The sequence below is a fragment of the Bubalus kerabau genome, chromosome 4, assembly GCF_029407905.1.
Source record: "Bubalus kerabau isolate K-KA32 ecotype Philippines breed swamp buffalo chromosome 4, PCC_UOA_SB_1v2, whole genome shotgun sequence".
In the NCBI taxonomy this organism is placed as follows: domain Eukaryota; kingdom Metazoa; phylum Chordata; class Mammalia; order Artiodactyla; family Bovidae; genus Bubalus; species Bubalus kerabau.
In genome coordinates this window covers 88,357,760-88,374,549 of record NC_073627.1, presented here as the reverse complement: position 1 = coordinate 88,374,549, position 16,790 = coordinate 88,357,760, and the positions used below count along the sequence as shown (strand labels likewise).

The window sequence follows — 16,790 nt, the reverse complement described above, 5'->3', positions numbered from 1 at the left end:
TTCCTCTGCCTTTTCAAAAACCAGCCTGAACATCTGGAAGTTCACGGTTCATGTATTGCTGAAGCCTGGCTTGGAGAATTTTGAGCATTACTTTACTAGTGTGTGAGATGAGTGCAATTGTGTGGTAGTTTGAGCATTCTTTGGCATTGCCTTTCTTTGGGTATGGGATGAAAACTGACCTTTTCCAGTCCTGTGGCCACTGCTGAGTTTTCCAAATTTGCTGACATATTGAGTGCAGCACTTTCACAGCATTATCTTTCAGAATTTGAAATAGCTCACCTGGAATTTTATCATTCCCACTAGCTTTGTTCATAGTGATGCTTCCTAAGGCCCTCTTGACCTCATATTCCAGGATGTCTGGCTCTAGGTGAGTGATCACACCATCATGATTATCTGGGTTGTGAAGCTCTTTTTTTGTCCAATTCTTCTGTGTATTATTGCCACCTCTTCTTGATATCTTCTGCTTCTGTTAGGTCCATACCATTTCTGTCCTTTATCGAGCCCATCTTTGCATGAAATGTTCCCTTGGTATCTCTCATTTTCTTGAAGAGATCTCTAGTCTTTCCCATTCTATTGTTTTCCTCTATTTCTTTGCATTGATCACTGAAGAAGGCTTTCTTATCTCTCCTTGTTATTCTTTGGAACTCTGCATTCAGATGCTTATATCTTTCCTTTTCTCCTTTGCTTTTCACTTCCCTTCTTTTCACAGCTATTTATAAGGCCTCCTCAGACAGCTGTTTTGATTTTTTGTATTTCTTTTCCATGGGGATGATCTTGATCCCTGTCTCCTGTACAATGTCATGAACCTCTGTCCATAGTTCATCAGGCACTCTATCAAATCTAGTCCCTTAAATCTATTTCTCACTTCCTCTGTATAGTCATAAGGGATTTGATTTATATCATACCTCAATGGTCTAGTGGTTTTCCCCACTTCCTTCAATTTAAGTCTGAATCACAGCTCCAAGGCACCATCAAAAGACCAAAAGCTGGGCAGTGGCCAAACTACTAGAAATCTCCACCCCTTTCCCAAAATAGTTGGAATAACCTCCCACTCATTAGCCTATGAAATTACCCAGCCTATAAAAGCTCACCACACCACATTTTGAGGCCTCTAAACTCTCCCTCTGTGATGCCCACACCCTGCCTGTGGGGTGTGTTTCCTCTGTAAATAATCCACTTCTTATCTATCACTTCCTCTCTCACTGGATTCTTTCTGTGAAGAGACATCAAGAACCTGACCTTCATTAGGTCCTGAAACCAGGTACCATGGGTTTTGGCTGGATTTAAATCCTGTTCATGTGGGTTAGTCCCAAACTGGGTTTTGGCTGGGTTTGAGTCCCAGCCATGTGGGTTCAAGTCCTAATCTAAGGTAGACACTTTCAGTAGGACTTCATACCAATCACTTGCAAAGTGGCGATATCCACTGAAAAGAAGGGACTCTTACAAACCACCTGGCCTCAGTTACCACCTGTCATCTGTGAAATAGAGAAGAAAATAATGTTCCCCAAGCTGACTGCTCAAAGCTGACTCTGCCTCTTACAGCTGTGGCCCCAGAGCAATCCCCTCTCTTCTTCTTTCTTAAAATGTATAGCTTGACATTTATTTGCAAACCACTGTTATATAAATATACAATAAGCTCTCCCTAAAATATGCTTTAGCTGCTGAAGGACACATATTTGAACGGACCTTCAATTAATCAAGTGTGAACAGTGTGGCCCACTGTGTATTTTCTCCACTTCTTTCTGTTTGCAATGGCATGTGTGATGTGTGTGGGTATGGAATATTCCAATGCATGTATGTCTGCCCTGAGGCCAAGTTCATTTATATAACACCAGAATTTAAGCACAGGTGACTATTCAAGCGGAAGAGAGAACATCTAATTTCAGGCAGGCAAAGTCAATGGGGATTTTGCTGATGATAAGAATATCCCCTCTCCAACCTCTCAATATGTAGTTCTACATTCAAAAAAAAACCAGAAATGGCTATGTTGTTGTTGTTCTTGTTTAGATGCTAATTCGTGTCTGCTCTTTTGTGACCCTGGTCTGTAGCCCACCAGGCTCCCTTGTCCATGGGATTTCCCAGGCAAGGATACAGTAGTGGGTTGTCATTTCCTTCTCCATCCCCTCCCTTCTTGAGCCTCATGGCTCTCCACACCTTTCTAAGCTACAAGAAAGAGAAAAAACAATACTGTGAAACCATCTGCAAAGTGCCACACTTCACCCCCTCTAACTGATCTGCATTTGAACGCTCTCCATAGAGTCTATGTCCTGGCCAGATCCCACCTGCCTGGGCCAGGTCCCTGGATGTCCTTAACTCTGCCCTAGGCTTTGCATATCGGGGGATGGGGTGACACTTCAGGCAGAAAGTGCTCTTCAATAACCTCCTGGGAGGAAACTTCCCCTGTTTTTATTATTTAGAGAATATCAGTTAGCTCTTATATCACATTCTTTGGAAAAGGATGGTCTCTCTTAAGACCTTTCCTCTGGAAAGGATATTTATTGTTCTCCATATATACTTGTTTTTTCCTAAAGGAGAATGGTGTCACCTGTCTCTGCTATGTTCAGGGGGAAATAGAGTATCCTATGAGCTCAGATTTAGGGAAAGGAAGGGATCCCTCCAGCCTTTATTGGAGAGCTGGCTTTGGCTTATAAAATGAGACAACTGCTAGGGAAGTAGACAATGGAGTTGCTGACACACCACCATCCTGGTTTCCTTCATCTGTATTTGTGAAGATAGCCCACTTTAAAAATTCATTAATTTTTCCATGATACTGTTGTTAGAAAAACAAGTAACCACTAAACAATCATTTGATGCTTGCAAAAGTGAGAAACTGTAACAAAGACCACAGCAAATTAGACGGACCAGTCAGCCCTTTGCTTTGCCCCCTCAGCACGCTGCACATTATGGAGTCATGGCATGGAGTGGATCAGGTTGTACCTGCCTCATGGGGCAAAGATTCCCAACTGGGCATCTAGGAAATAGAGAAAATGAACTTTACACATCCCCAAAGTGGAACTCAAGATTTGGAAGTAGTAAGGCCCTGAGTTCAGAAGTGTGAGGGGGAAAAAAAAAAACAACCTGTGACCATGGTGGGGCAGAGCTTCCATCTGCACCAAAGACAACGCACCCTCCCTGATGAAAACTGCAGTGCCGGGCACTCTACTCTACTCTCAGCCTTAAGGAAGACATACAGCTGACCAGGTGACGCTAAGGAACCCACCTGCCAGTGCAGAAGACATAAGAGGTATGGGTTTGATCCCTCGGTCAGGAAGATCCCCAGAAGAAGGAAATGGCAACCCACTCTGGTATTGCCTGGAAAATCTCATGGACAGTGAAGCCTGGCAGGCTATGGTCCATAGGGTCAAAAAGAGTTGGACACAACTGAAGCAACTTAAAACACACAGCTGATCACACCACATCTCCTCTCCTCTCCCCACGTGACCTGCTCTGAGCCAGTAGAAAACACAGAACCCTGGCTCTGTGGTAGTAAGTGGCGGTGACAGTGAAGGCAGGGATTGGAGCTCTCAGCAAGGCTGCTGTGGGTATAGTTCACCTCCTTGCTCCATGCAGAAAGAGTTTATAGCTTACCGCTTTCCCAACTTTAGCTTTACCATAGTTACTTTTCTTTCCTGCCTCTACTCCAGAGGGGTTGTAGAAAGCCCTGAGTGTGTGGTACAAGGGCACGAACGTGCAGACCCAGGGTCTAGTGGGGCTGCTAAAACAGGAGTCCTCTGCTCTTTCTCCTGCAGACAGGAGGTAACTAAAGGGAAGGGAGAGGGACTTCTGAGGTGGCCCAGCGGTTAAAACTCCACTGGCCAATTCAGGGGACATGGGTTCGATCCCTGATCCAGAAACTAGGATCCCACCTGCCTTGGGGCAACTAAGGCCGTGCACCATAACTACGGAAGCCCACGTGCCCCAGAGCCTGTGTTCTGCAACAAGAGAAGCCACCGTGATGAGAAACCCATGCACCACAACTACATAAAGACCATATAGCAATGAAGAGCCAAAGATAAATAAATACTTAAAAAACAAGCAGTTAAAAAAAATAGAAATAAAGGGAAAGGAGAGCCCTAAAAGACCTCAGCAAAACTGGAGGGGAAGGGGAATATAGCGTGTACACGCTCAGGAAAGAAATCTCCACATATCTTCCAAGTAATACTCATGTCACTCTCCAGACATGAGAAGGGGACTGGATTCAAAGCTAGGGACCTGAAGATGGACCCATGAGTTGGGTCATCCCACCTCCCAACCTCCAGGCAGCCAAGCTCTGAAGGGGTTCAGAAGCAGGAGAACTTCTGTCTTAAAAGTGGCTTTTTAAGATGTCAGAATGTTATAAAAGTACCCACTGTGTAGTGGATGCAGAACTGAGTGAAAACTGGGTGGAGGATGGGAACGTTGCCATGCTTGGAGACTGAGATGGGCATGCTAAGGCCCAATAAAATGATACGAGCTTCTTGAAGGTCTACTATTACTGTGATATTCATCTGTTTTGACACAAACTTTGAACTCAGATAAACTCTCCCACTGGCAGGTGACCTTGCACAAGGATTTAACGCCTCACTGAGACTGCACGTGTCCTGACTTGGGGCCAAACAGCCATCAATGATGGAAATGTTCACAGTGCAGCCACACAGGGCCTGCAGGAAAATGAAGAGAATGCGGAAAGGGCTAGGGATTGAGTGGGTGGGAAGAAGGGAAACTAACATAGCAGGGAAAGAAGACCCCCTGGGTGGGAAGGAACAGGAGCATCCCTATAACTTATCACTAATCAAGCCTGGCATGCTGCAGTCCATGGGGTCGCAAAGAGTTGGACAGGACTGAGCCACCGAACTGAACTGAATCAAGCCTCTCCCACTCCCTGACTCCCTTCCCAACTATCTGATGCTGGCGCCATCTGCTGCTGCTACTGCTGCTAAGTCGCTTCAGTCGTGTCCGACTCTGTGCGACCCCATAGACAGCAGCCCACTAGGCTCCTCTGTCCCTGGGATTCTCCAGGCAAGAACACTGGAGTGGGTTGCCATTTCCTTCTCCAATGCATGAAGGTGAAAAGTGAAAGTGAAGTCGCTCAGTCATGTCCGACTCCTAGCAACCCCCATGGACTGCAGCTTACCAGGCTCCTCCATCCATGGGATTTTCCAGGCAAGAGCACTGGAGTGGGGTGCCATTGCCTTCTCCGGGCGCCACCTGCTGGTGACTGACTATAACACTGACAAAGTGCGATGGACTTGCGCCACCCTGACAAGTGTGTGAGTGTAGCCTGGAGACAGAGAGTGGAAGAGGGAAAGCCAGCCTTTGAGCACAATCAGGACTGTTCTAAGGCCTCCCAAACTCCTTTTTGGCCTTCCTTACAGCCACTCTTTCTGATATCGTGCAGGATCTTGTACTCAATGCCAACACCTGGCTAATCAGGGTTGAGGTGTCCTCTGTGGGCTTCCCAGTTGGCATTAGCGGTAAAGGACCCACCTGCCAATGCAGGAGACATAAGAGACCGTGGACTTCCCAGGTAGTGTTAGTGGTAAAGAACCCGCCTGCCAATGCAGGAGACATAAGAGACCTGGGTTCACTCCACTATTCTTGCCTTGAGAATCCCATGGACAGAGGAGCCTGACAGGCTACAGTCCATAGGGTTGCAGAGTCAGACATGACTGAAGCGACTTAGCACGCACCAGCTGGGATAGTTAGTTATATGCTTGATACAGTCATGGGATATCTTCTTCAGGACACAGAAAGCACATGCACCACAGGTGGTTCTGCAATTTATGACAAGAGTGCAATTTTCCTGCGCTTACCTTGGACACACACAGTACTCAACCCACTGAAGCCAAGGTGACCAAAGATTCTAAAGACTTTCCACATCCCTCTCCATCCATATGACCTGGGTTAACACCATTGAAGGGCAGAGTGGCGTGATGGCTGAAAAAGAAGAGCCACAAAGAAGTGGAGTCACCTAAAAGGAGTCCCCATGAGATAGAAAACAGAGCCACTGAGCTACCTGTGGTGCCATTTCCACCTGGAGGAGAGAGGAGGTCGGGGTGAGTGTAGCCACACCAGTCTCTTCAGCTGCCTTGCTCCCATATCCAGGCCATGAGAATCAGCCTTTATTGCCTACAGATAAGTTCGCACAGAGCAAGTAAAGGCTGGGGAGAATTACTACCTGCTTTTTTATTATATAATTAATAACACTTCTCACTCATTCAAAAACAGTCTGATTCTTCTAACTTGAAGTTCAGACAGGATGAGTAACTACACACGCAGAAGACCCAGGACTAGGGAACTTGGAGGAGGAGTGTCTCAGGACAGTGACCTTCGTTTTGCTCCCATTGACGAAGACTACTCACCAACAGAGGCGGTGGCTTAGAGTGCCCATGACTGGCCATGGGTCACATGACAAGTTACACCTGACTCACAGATCTTCGCTTTTCCTTAGGAGCTGGTCTGCAATTTGAAGTCATACACTAATACAGCCTAGCATCCCACCCTCTGACCTCCACCTTCAGTTTCTCCAAATTGTCTAGATTGCCCTCCAGCAGCCAATTAGTTAAGGAATTAGTCTGTGGGTCTTTAGTTTCTTCTTCATCACCAGCCTCTGATCTGTTCTCTCTCTCCACGTAGATGTTATGGGCTGAAATGTGTACTCCATACACATTTGTTTATTAAAGTCTCAACATCCAGTACCTAAGAATGCAATGGGATTTGGAGGTAAGGCCTTTAAAGAGGTGATTAAGTTAAAATGAGACCCTTAGGGTGGGGTCCTAATCCAATATGACTAGTATCTCCCCACCTCCTTCCCACCCCTGCTGGATCTTAGTTCCCCTACCAGGACTGAACCCATGCCCCTTGAAGTGGAAGTGCAGAGTCCTAACAACTGGACCACCTGGTGTCTCCCTGGTGTCCCCATAAAAGGAGGAGAGACCAGGGATGGGCACACACAGAGAAAAGGCCATGTGAGGACACAGCAAGAAGGCAGCCATCTGCAAGCCAGGAAGAGAGGCCTCCAGAGAAACCAAATCTGCCTACGCCTCAATCTCGGATTTCTAGCCTCCAGAACTGTGAGAAAATAATTCTCTGTTGTCTAAGCCACCCAGACTGTGGCATTTTGTTATGGCAGCTCCTGGAAATTAACAGAGTGGACTTCCTGGTCCATCAGTTGAGCAACATTTTTCAGGCCCTCACGTCACCCATGTGTCATCACTCCTGTCTGGCAGAAGTCAAACCCTCTGCCTCTTCCACACCTGACCTCAGGTACGCGGTGGAGACCTATTAGATAAAATCAGGCAAATGAGTATATCATGCTACCATAGTTCTATGGTCGATGACTAATGGGCCTCTCCAGTACTACATGGAATTCATAATTTCATTCACCCTATATCTTTGGTAAGTTCCTTCTGTGTGCACTGAAGGCTTCCCAGATGGTGTAGTGGTGAAGAATCCACCTGCCAATGCAGAAGATGTGGGTTCCATCCCTGGGTCAGGAAGACCCCCTGGAGAAGCAACCCACTCCAGTATTCTTACCTGCAAAATCCCATGGACAGAGGAGCCTGGTGGGCTACAGTCCACGGGTCACAGAGAGTGAGGCATGATGCAGCGAGCACACACAGGTGCGCCTAGGCTACATAAGTGAACACGGTGATAAGACTCCCTGGTTTTTTGGAGCTTCTATCATTGGTTCCACCATCAACTCTCTTATTCTTCACAAACGATTTCAAACGTTCTCCTCTTTGACAAACTTCCATCCCTCCAATCTCAGATGTGCTGGATGCCACTTCATAAAGGAAGTAAAAGCCACTAGAAGAGAACTTTTTTGTCACCAAAGTCAAAAACATTTACCACCTTTCTTCTCCATTCTCTTTCCGTTAGAGTGATAGAAGTTTCCCAGACTGCAGTCCTTCTTTGAGTTTCCAGCTGGGAAGGTGCTTTTATTGCCCCAGGCATGTACATTTTGTCTATGTTGTGACTTCTAGCTGAATTATCTATTTTCTTCCAGAATATGCATCACTGCTCTATTACCAGTGTCAGGCGCTTAGGATTTACTTGGTACTCCAGAGGCATTTGGGAAATTAATGAGGAATGAGGGGGCTGGCTGGAGGGAGGGCCCCCACAGCATGTCCTGGGACAGAGCCCCCAGAAAGGACCGGACTCTGAGGGATGCTCCCTCAGGCTGTCTCCCAGAGGCCACCACGGCTTTCTCCTCAGGAACCATGCTCTGCCTCTGTGGCTTCTGGAAGACAAGTACTGGAGACTCGGCCTTATAGATGAGGTTCAGGCACAGCTCTCTGGACACGTGGGGAAGCCTGCGGTGCCCCAGTCAGGGGGCTGCTGCTCTCAGTTCCTCTATCACAGCTCTGTAGCCAGGGCTCAACTCTGTGGCCTCTGAAGCCACTCCACCCAGGGGAAGCCTTGGAACCTCAGCACCCCTGTGCTCAGCCTCAGCCTCAGCACAGAAGCAGCCTTCTTCAAAGGGCTGCTTGTGGTCTGGGCCTGCTGGAGCAGGCACCTCCCTTCTCTGCTGCAGGTCCATGGAGATAACCATGATAATGATATTTAACACGGAAAACTGCATACAATTCCCAAATCTCATCTACTAACTGGAGAATATTCATATATCCTAATAATGTAGTCGTGAAGAACAGAATAAATAGGCAAGCACTTTACACAAATTTAAGGCCTGGCCTGGTAGAGTTGCCACATAGACTTGGCAAATAACACTGTCCAGAATCTCCCAACCCCATGCCCCCGAGTCCCAGTGCCATGGAAATATCAAGACTGGCCCAGGGAGACCTCAACAAGGCCCCTGTCCACTAAAGTTGAGGGGTTGGCATCTCAAACTGTCTCTATAGGATCAATATTCTTTTTGGATATGCTTTTATATAATTATACCAAAGGTATCACTGTACAGTTTATTTCTATATATTTATCATGGAAATCTTTTCAGGGACGTTCACATAGATTGTCTTAATTTTATATTTGGGGTGTAATATAGTTTAACTGGCTACCTGATGCTTTTTTCAGATGTTTTTAAACTTAAGGATCAGAGAAGTTAGCATCTCTGATGGGGGCTCCTGGACAAAGGGATGTCTGCAGGCATATGAAGGAGCAGTGCCCAGGCTCCGATGCTAAGGCTATGTCTAGCACAGAGAAGAAATCGCACAGCATGCTTGAAGCTTTTTCTGGAGCCCCTAAATCTCAGCAAGTTGTTTGGCAGATCAAAACTACTCTATGAAATGTATAAATAAATGATACAAATAATTCCAATGTTGATTTCACTGAACTTCAGACTACCTCTGGTGACAGTATAGGTAAATCAATATTATAAAGACAAAGATAACTTGTAAGGAAAAAATACAGTAAGGGATGGGAGAAGGGGATGTTTCCAGATTTTCAGACATAATTTTCACAACACTTCACATCAAAAATTCCTCCCAGTGTTGGGATTAGGTTTAGGCAACTTAGAAAGTTGCCTCAAATACAGAGAGGGGGTGACAAGTGACTTAGTAATGTGGAAAAAATATAAATTAGTGCAATATTTAAAAAAATTGAAATTAATAATAAAAGTTTTGATGAACAATATATAAAAATTATAAATAAAGACAAGATCTGGCCCCACAACTTAAAAAGTCTAAGAGGTGTACGAGTGGTGGGGAGGGGGTGCTGGGAGGGGCTTGTGGCACAAAGTTAAATTGTGACAAATTTCATGTATTCTATATACTACTCACCAAAGAAATCTAAATGTGCTTGTTAAATATATGGACACTTTTCACATAACATTGGTAAAAAGTGGTGTTATGTGTTTACCTGAGATACTGAAGCTTTTATAATGAAAAGTTTTCATCACTTTTCAGTCTCAATGCATACAGAAGAACTTGATGAAAATTTTGACCCTGTCAAAAGAGAATGAGACAGCCCCATAAAAATGTGCCAACAAGATGGTGATCACTGTTGTCAAAGAAAGATATCAAAACATTGGACTGCCATAGAATTGTAATTTCAACTAGGGAACAAGAAAAATGTGTCCTATAATTTGGAAATGCATTATGGATGAGATGGAGAAAAGAATACTGCTTAAAAGAAATTCATATGCTGTCTCTCCAAAACTTTCAGCAACCTAAATTAAATTAAGATAATTCTCTTGAATGAAAGTGAGATAAGCAAAGAAGTAATTCGAAAGTGAAGAGGAACTAAAAAGCCTCTTGTTGAAAGTGAAAGGTGAAAAGTTGGCTTAAAGCTCAACATTCAGAAAACTAACATCATGGCATCTGGTACCATCACTTCATGGGAAATAGATGGGGAAACAGTGGAAACAGTGTCAGACTTTATTTTTCTGGGCTCCAAAATCACTGCAGATGGTGATTGCAGCCATGAAATTAAAAGACGCTTACTCCTTGGAAGGAAAGTTATGACCAACCTAGACAGTATATTCAAAAGCAGAGACATTACTTTGCCAACAAAGGTCCGTCTAGTCAAGGCTATGGTTTTTCCAGTGGTCATGTATGGATGTGAGTTGGACTGTGAAGAAAGCTGAGCGCCAAAGAATTGATGCTTTTGAACTGTGGTGTTGGAGAAGACTCTTGAGAGTCCCTTGGACTGCAAGGAAATCCAACCAGTCCATTCTAAAGGAGATCAGTCCTGGGTGTTCATTGGAAGGACTGATGCTAAAACTGAAACTCCAGTACTTTGGCCACCTCATGAGAAGAGTTGACTCATTGGAAAAGACTCTGATGCTGGGAGGGATTGGGGGCAGGAGGAAAAGGGGTCAACAGAGGATGAGATAGCTGGATGGCATCACCGACTCGATGGACGTGAGTCTGGGTGAACTCCGGGAGTTGGTGATGGACAGGGAGGCCTGGCGTGCTGCGATTCATGGGGTTGCACAGAGTCGGACAGAACTGAGCAACTGAACTGAATTCTGACAAAATTATGGTTCAATTTGTCTTCAAAGGGTCAGTAAATTATAACAAATTCTGGTTTGGGTATAAATAAAATGTTTAAAGTTAAAATAATCTGAATTTTAATACACACACGTTTCAATACTTTTTAACTACTATAACGCTGTAGGATTCTTTGTGAGTTACCAGGGAAGCCCAAAAGTGAAAGTGTTAGTCTCTCAGTCCTGTCCAGCTGTTTGCGACCCCATGGACTGCAGCCCACCAGGCTCTTCTGTCCATGGGACTGTCCAGTCAAGAATACTGGAAAGGGTAGCCATTCCCTTCTCCAGGGGAACTTCCCAACCCAGAGATAGAATCCGGGTCTTCTGCATTGCAGGCAGACTCTTTACCGCTGAGCTACCAGGGAAGCCAAATTAATCATTAAAATTTAATAAAATCATTGTAATAATATTCATCTCCAGATTAGAGATGTCTTTCCACTTTCTTCCAGAAATAATCCTTAATCTGAAAACACATCACAACATGCTCTGATTTCCAGCCGTCAATCGTAGCATAAACGGGCACCGGTGTAAACCGCTCTGGCCAAAATCTCCTCCCAGGAAGGGGAGGGTGGACGCAGAGGCAGGGGCAGAAAATGCAAGGCTCTGAGCGAAGCCGCGGCAAAGTTCCCCTGGGCAGTCGGGTGGGAAAAGGAAGTTTACTCACGGCTCCCACGGCCCCACGCGCTCCCTGAGCCCCGGCGGCGCCTCTCCCGGGCTCCCGGGATCTCCGGGTGGATCAGGCGCTCCAGTTCGCCGCGCTGGAGGCGGGTCGCGCGGGGTGGGCGCTGTCGTCAGTGCGTTATGGCGAGTTCGGGCGCCCCCTCCCGGCCGCTGGGGCGCAGCGAGGGCAGCTTTGAGAGCCCTGTTGAGTTGTATGCCTGCGACTCAATTTCACTAAAGCGCTGAGTTTGGGGATTCCTGGTCTCTCAGAGGACGGCAATGGTGATGATCACCATTCTCCAGGGCTGGAGAACATCATTCTTGTTGTCATCAGTGAAGGGGTTGGCAGCCCCCACCCCCCGGGGGAGTTGATTATGCTGCATATTTATCCAGCTGCTCTGAGGAACTTCCTGCAAATGAGATGCTTAATTAGGCCAGAATTGTCATTTTTGACACTTTTCTCATTTTTGTTTCCACCTAAAAACTTTCCTTGTCTATTTCTGGCATCAGAGAATGTCACAACTTCGATGCTTCTTTTGTGTTATTACACTGGAAATGAAATGCACTCATGGAAAAGTCTCAGTCCCACAGGATGTATGCATCTGAATGAGTCAACTCAGGTTGAAATAAAACCCAAAGCTCAATCTAACTCTCTTATTTAAGTCTAATAAGAAAACTTAACAGGTGTGACCCTGTACTCTATTTTTGACAGTTTTTCAGTTCAGTTTCGCTCAGTCGTGTCCGACTCTTCTCGACCCCATGAATCGCAGCACGCCAGGCCTCCCTGTCCATCACCAACTCCCAGAGTTCACTCAGACTCACTTCCATAGAGTCAGTGATTCCATCCAGCCATCTCATCCTCTGTCGTCCCTTTTTCCTCCTGCCCCCAATCCCTCCCAGCATCAGAGGCTTTTCCAATGAGTCAACTCTTGGCATGAGGTGGCCAAAGTACTGGAGTTTCCGCACCAAAATATATCTAGCCACAACTCTCTGTATTTCCTTTTAAAGATCTAATATATAAGGTTTGAATTCTTCCACAATTATTTACAGGACCATAGCTCTCATTTTCTGATGGTCTACAGATAATAGTTGCATAATATTGAACATGGGTTAATTCATACAATTCTCTTCATTCTGTCACCAAAGTGTGCTGACTGTATAAATATCTGACCATGTGGATTCCAGGACAGTCAGGCAGGGATGGTGGCTGCCCTCCTGGGAGCAGGGGCAAGGACATCGGAGGCAGGATGAGAGGAATGAGGCAGAAGGAGGTCAGAGCATCTGAGGGCCAGTACTCAAAGCTGATGAAGAGGAGGGACTGGGAGCAGCAGAAAGCTCTACTTTCAGACACTCTGGGGCTCCTGAGTGTAATTGACATCAAACTTTCACTTCCTCTTCTAAAAAACCAAGACAACTTCAGTAGTGGTCACAGAGGATATCATGTTCATCAAATATAAAGTTTGCAAATTACAGGCCAAGAATCTGAACTTAATGAATGATAGTAGCCTTTCATATCAATATAACCAATAGTAATGTCTTTAGTCCATTCTCAGTTCAACCAGGAAAAGCTCTGACTGTAAGGCCCTAAACACTGTCAGGGGTCTGCATGTTGAGTGCAGTGCAAACTCTAGGAGAGGAGGCTGCCCATAGGATTGTGAAGAACCAGAGCCCAAGATTCCAGTCTTAGAGAAGTGCCTGGAACATTCTGGAAAAAAATCTTACAGCACTTGAATCCTTTTGCAGAGAACCAGCACCTCAGAAAATTGTAAAAAAACAACAACAACAAAAAAAAACCCACAAAAAACAAAACAAACAAACAACAACAACAACAAAAAACCATGGCTGCTCTGTGAAGAATACAAATGAGATAAACTGTCCCTTACCTCATCCTCAGTTAGTCTCAGACCACCTCTGGTAATATTATTTTAAGACAAAGTTTTTTTTAAGGGTTAAAGAGATCAGGATATCGGTTATACAACGAGACAGGGGAGAGGATGACAAGAAACAGGACATTCCTATACTTTCCAGGGAAGAAGGCAACAGGACTTCTAAAGCTATTTCTTGGGTTAGTATTGGGGTAATCTAAGAAAGGACTTTTCTTAAGTATGAAATGTCAGTCAGTTCAGTTCAGTTCAGTCGCTCAGTCGTGTCCGACTCGTTGCTACCCCATGAATCCAAGCACGCCAGGCCTCCCTGTCCATCACCAGCTCCCAGAGTTCACTCAGACTCACGTCCATCGAGTCGGTGATGTCATCCAGCTATCTCATCCTCTGTTGTCCCCTTTTCCTCCTGCCCCCGATCCCTCCCAGCATCAGAGTCTTTTCCAATGAGTCAACTCTTCACATGAGGTGGCCAAAGTACTGGAGTTTCAGCTTTAGCATCAGTCCTTCCAAAGAACACCCAGGACTGATCTCCTTTAGAATGGACTGGTTGGATCTCCTTGCAGTCCAAGGGACTCTCAAGAGTCTTCTCCAACACCACAGTTCAAAAGCATCAATTCTTCGGTGCTCAGCTTTCTTCACAGTCCAACTCTCACATCCATACATGACCACTGGAAAAACCATACCCTTGACTACACGGACCTTTGTTGGCAAAGTAATGTCTCTGCTTTCCAATATGCTGTCTAGGTTGGTCATAACTTTCCTTCCAAGGAGTAAGCATCTTTTAATTTCATGGCTGCAATCACCATCTGCAGTGATTTTGAAGCCCCCCAAAATAAAGTCTGACACTGTTTCCACTGTCTCCCCATCTATTTCCCATGAAGTGATGGTACCAGATGGATGATCTTCGTTTTCTGAATGTTGAGCTTTAAGCCAACTTTTTCACTCTCCACTTTCACTTTCATTAAGAGGCTTTTTAGTTCCTCTTCACTTTTTGCCATAAGGGTGGTGTCATCTGCATATCTGAGGTTATTGATATTTCTCCCGGCAATCTTGATTTCAGCTTGTGCTTCTTCCAGCCCAGAGTTTCTCATAATGTACTCTGCATATAAGTGAAATAAGCAGGGTGACAATATACAGCCTTGATGGACTCCTTTTCCTATTTGGAACCAGTCTGTTGTTCCATGTCCAGTTCTAACTGTTGCTTCCTGACCTGCATATAGGTTTCTCAAGAGGCAGGTCAGGTGGTCTGGTATTCCCATCTCTTTCAGAATTTTCCACAGTTTATTGTGATCCACACAGTCAAAGGCTTTGGAATAGTCAATAAAGCAGAAATAGATGTTTTTCTGGAACTCTCTTGCTTTTTCGATGATCCAGCAGATGTTGGCGATTTGATCTCTGGTTCCTCTGCCTTTTCTAAAACCAGCTTACGCATCTGGAAGTTCACGGTTCACGATTGCTTAATACCATATAGCAAATATTTAAATATATTCATTAAAATATTTTAAAATATAAACATTTTAAACAAGTTAAATACAATTAGTATTAATTGTATCTAAATATTAATAAATTCATACACATAAAAATACAGTGCTGTGTTTTAATAGTCCTACTTTTCAGTTAATTAATACTTACTCCCCCACCTCAAGGCCGATACCTTAAAAGACACCCTGAAAGTCCCAAAGCATCTCCAGGGGCGCACAGCTCCCCTGTCCTCGGCCCCGGTGGGGACCGCGCTCCGACTCACCTCCAGGGCGTCCCCAACACGGTCCAGTCCTATCGCCGCCGCCAAGTTCCCCATTCCCTGAGCTGCCCTTTCATCGCGCCAGAAACGAGCCGGAATCTGTAAAACTGGCCCTAACTCGCTCTGTTTCTCTGCCTCAAACCTCTTAGTAAAAGTATTTTTTTTGTAACGACGTGCCAAGTTGCTCAGTTCTGTCCGACTCTGAAATCTCCATGGATTCCCCAGGCAAGAAGGCTGGAGTGGGTGCTATTTCTTGCTCCAGGGGACCTTCGCAACCCAGGGATCGAACCCAGGTCTCCCACATTGCAGGCCAATTCTTTACCCTCTGAGTCATCATGAAAGAAAGACCTTTGTAAAAATGGCCTCGCTCAAGTTTCTGGGCGAAAAGAAAGCACAAAAAAACCCTCAGGGGAAAGCAGAAGACGCAAGGTTCCGGGCACAAAAATGTCTCTGGCGAGGGTTCGGAAACGAAAGTTTCTTGCTGCTGAAAGTCTCTTAGTGCACTATTAAAGCAGCACCAGCTTGGTCTCTGAGCAGCGACTCTCTTCCTCTTTGGCTGCCAAACCCGCTGAAACGAAGTCTCAGAACTCGCAAACTTCCTAATAAAACCGATAAGAAGACATCCTCCGCCCTCTTGCGGCCTCCTAGAGAAGCGCTCTCCCAGAACCTGGCCAAGAAACCTTTCGCTCATTGATTAGTGGTGTCCGCGCGCCCCCTATTGGCCTTCCAGTGAATCACGGAAACTCCCTATGGCCAAGATCTATTTGCTAGTGGCAGGAGTGATGCTCTGCTCCATCCCTGCTTGTCCTCTTGACAAAAAAGAAATCTTCATACATTTGAGACAGATGAAAACGATTCCCTCCCAGTCATGCCTAGAGCACAGACATGACTTCAAGTTTCCTTGGAGAAGAGAGAATATCAGCCCAATCCAGATGACTCAAGGCAACTGTTATCACCAACTGATGCTCCAGCAGATCTTCAACCTCTTTACCTTGGAGAGTAGCTATGCTACTTGGAACAGCACCCTCCTCGACAAACTACTCTCCAGCCTGGGTCAGAGCCTGGAACAGCTGGAAGAAGTGACTCTGGATTTTCCCGATTTGGAAATTACTGTCCGGGAGTATTTCCGAGGAATCCATTTCTACCTGAAGGGAAAGGAATACAGCCCCTGTGCCTGGGAGATTGTCAGAGTGGAAATTGAAAAGTGCCTTTCCCTCATGTAAGAATCCTCAAGAAAAGTCAACAGATACAATGAAAATTATACTTGTGACAACTCTCTACTCAATCAGATTTTGTTTTCTTAACTCTCCAAAGTGCTCTGGACTTCTGTTTGCTTACAAGCTGAAAAATATCTGAAATAAAAATCATAGTTTTACAAAAACATTTAGACATAAAAACAAAGTCTCTTTTCTTAAATAAACGATTTTATAACAATGTAAAAGATCTTTATGTATTTGGGGGTATTTACTATTTTCAACATCTGAAGTTTACTTTTTTATGGAAGTTTTTAGGAGAGTATGTTGTTAAAGGTATTTGTCAGTTAACCTAATGTTTAGCCTCTGTAAGAGGTAAACAGAAA

The 16,790-nt window shown here is 45.1% G+C and overlaps 1 protein-coding gene and 1 long non-coding RNA gene across 2 annotated transcripts in view; one reads left to right on the top strand and one right to left on the bottom strand.

Annotated features, from left to right (window-relative positions):
* LOC129649935 (uncharacterized) overlaps positions 1-11,705 on the bottom strand; it is a 32,534-nt gene extending 20,829 nt beyond the window's left edge. The window contains exons 1-3 of the long non-coding RNA XR_008713437.1: positions 11,592-11,705; positions 9,796-9,881; positions 5,793-5,916 (exon numbers count right to left, since the gene is read on the bottom strand). This is a non-coding gene — a long non-coding RNA (uncharacterized LOC129649935). The remainder of the gene's footprint in view (positions 1-5,792; positions 5,917-9,795; positions 9,882-11,591) is intronic.
* Positions 11,706-15,892: 4,187 nt separating this feature from the next.
* LOC129649933 (interferon omega-1-like) lies at positions 15,893-16,434 on the top strand. The gene has a single exon (XM_055577926.1). The coding sequence runs from the start codon at positions 15,961-15,963 to the stop codon at positions 16,432-16,434; it is 474 nt and encodes a 157-aa protein (XP_055433901.1). The 5' UTR covers positions 15,893-15,960.
* The last annotated feature ends 356 nt before the right edge of the window (positions 16,435-16,790 follow it).

What these genes read in the sequence shown, in the direction of transcription:
- LOC129649933 (XM_055577926.1), top strand. Translation starts at nt 15,961, where the DNA reads ATGGCCAAGATCTATTTGCTAGTGGCAGGAGTGATGCTCTGCTCCATC.